Below are 943 nucleotides of genomic sequence, written 5' to 3' on the forward strand. Positions count from 1 at the left end.
ATGGCACAAAATGAAAAATGAGAATCAAAAATAAGAATCATGAATACAAAGATTTTAATCTAGAAAAAGACAAGAACAGATTGCCTGGTAGAGTTCTATGCCTGGACCATATCTACCAAGGATTGCCAAAACACATGCCAAGGATGGAGATACATATCTATGTGTGTATAGTGTATATATATGCTATAGAGTATATAGTATATTGCATATATTGCATATATACTCTATAGCATATATATACACTATACACACATAGATATGTATCTCCATCCTCGGTATGCTTTTATAGATATAATAAGCAATATATACACATATATATAGTGTATAGTTGGGGGGAAAAGGAAAATAATTAGGGCTTGAACCCCTTTGTATCCCTTTTCCTCCAAATTTAACATTTTCTTTTCAGTTTTATTTGTCTGATTGAGGTGTCATTTTTGTGACTTTTTAGGTGGAGTATTGCTCCTGGAAAATCCAAAAGGTGATAATAGGTTGGACCTTATAAAGCTGAAGAGTGTTGTCACTAGCATTTTTGGTGTGAAAAATACAGAGCTGGCTGTCTTCCATGATGAAACAGGTATGTGGAAAGTGAGAGGAGCCTGTGGCCTTTGACTTGAGATGGATTGGTGAAGGTCTTAATTTGCTGTCAGTTGTACTATATAACTTCTGCATTTTTCCTAACTCTCCTGAGTCAGGGCCCAACTCTTCAGCAGTGCCTGCCTGCAGTGTCTGCTCATGCCTCCTCATTGTATGATGTGACTGAAAACCCTGGGCTTACTGATTCTAATCCTTCCCTGTCACCTGTTAGCCAGCTGGTGGACTTCAGCCTTCAGAGTCCTCCCTTGTGAGGTGGTTTTTGTTTTTGAGACAGGGTCTCACTCTGTCACCCATGCTGGAGTACAGTGATGCAGTCATGGCTCACTGCAGCCTCCACCTCCTGGGCTCA

At 39.7% G+C, this 943-nt stretch overlaps 1 protein-coding gene across 1 annotated transcript in view; it reads left to right on the forward strand.

The window, feature by feature from the left end:
- LOC105516862 (isoleucine--tRNA ligase, cytoplasmic-like) overlaps positions 1-943 on the forward strand; it is a 77764-nt gene that overhangs the window by 60924 nt on the left and 15897 nt on the right. Inside the window, exon 13 of the mRNA XM_011949209.1 lies at positions 449-574. Coding sequence (XP_011804599.1) covers positions 449-574 — 126 coding nt within the window. The remainder of the gene's footprint in view (positions 1-448; positions 575-943) is intronic.

The sequence above is a fragment of the Colobus angolensis genome, unplaced genomic scaffold, assembly GCF_000951035.1.
Source record: "Colobus angolensis palliatus isolate OR3802 unplaced genomic scaffold, Cang.pa_1.0 Scaffold292, whole genome shotgun sequence".
In the NCBI taxonomy this organism is placed as follows: domain Eukaryota; kingdom Metazoa; phylum Chordata; class Mammalia; order Primates; family Cercopithecidae; genus Colobus; species Colobus angolensis.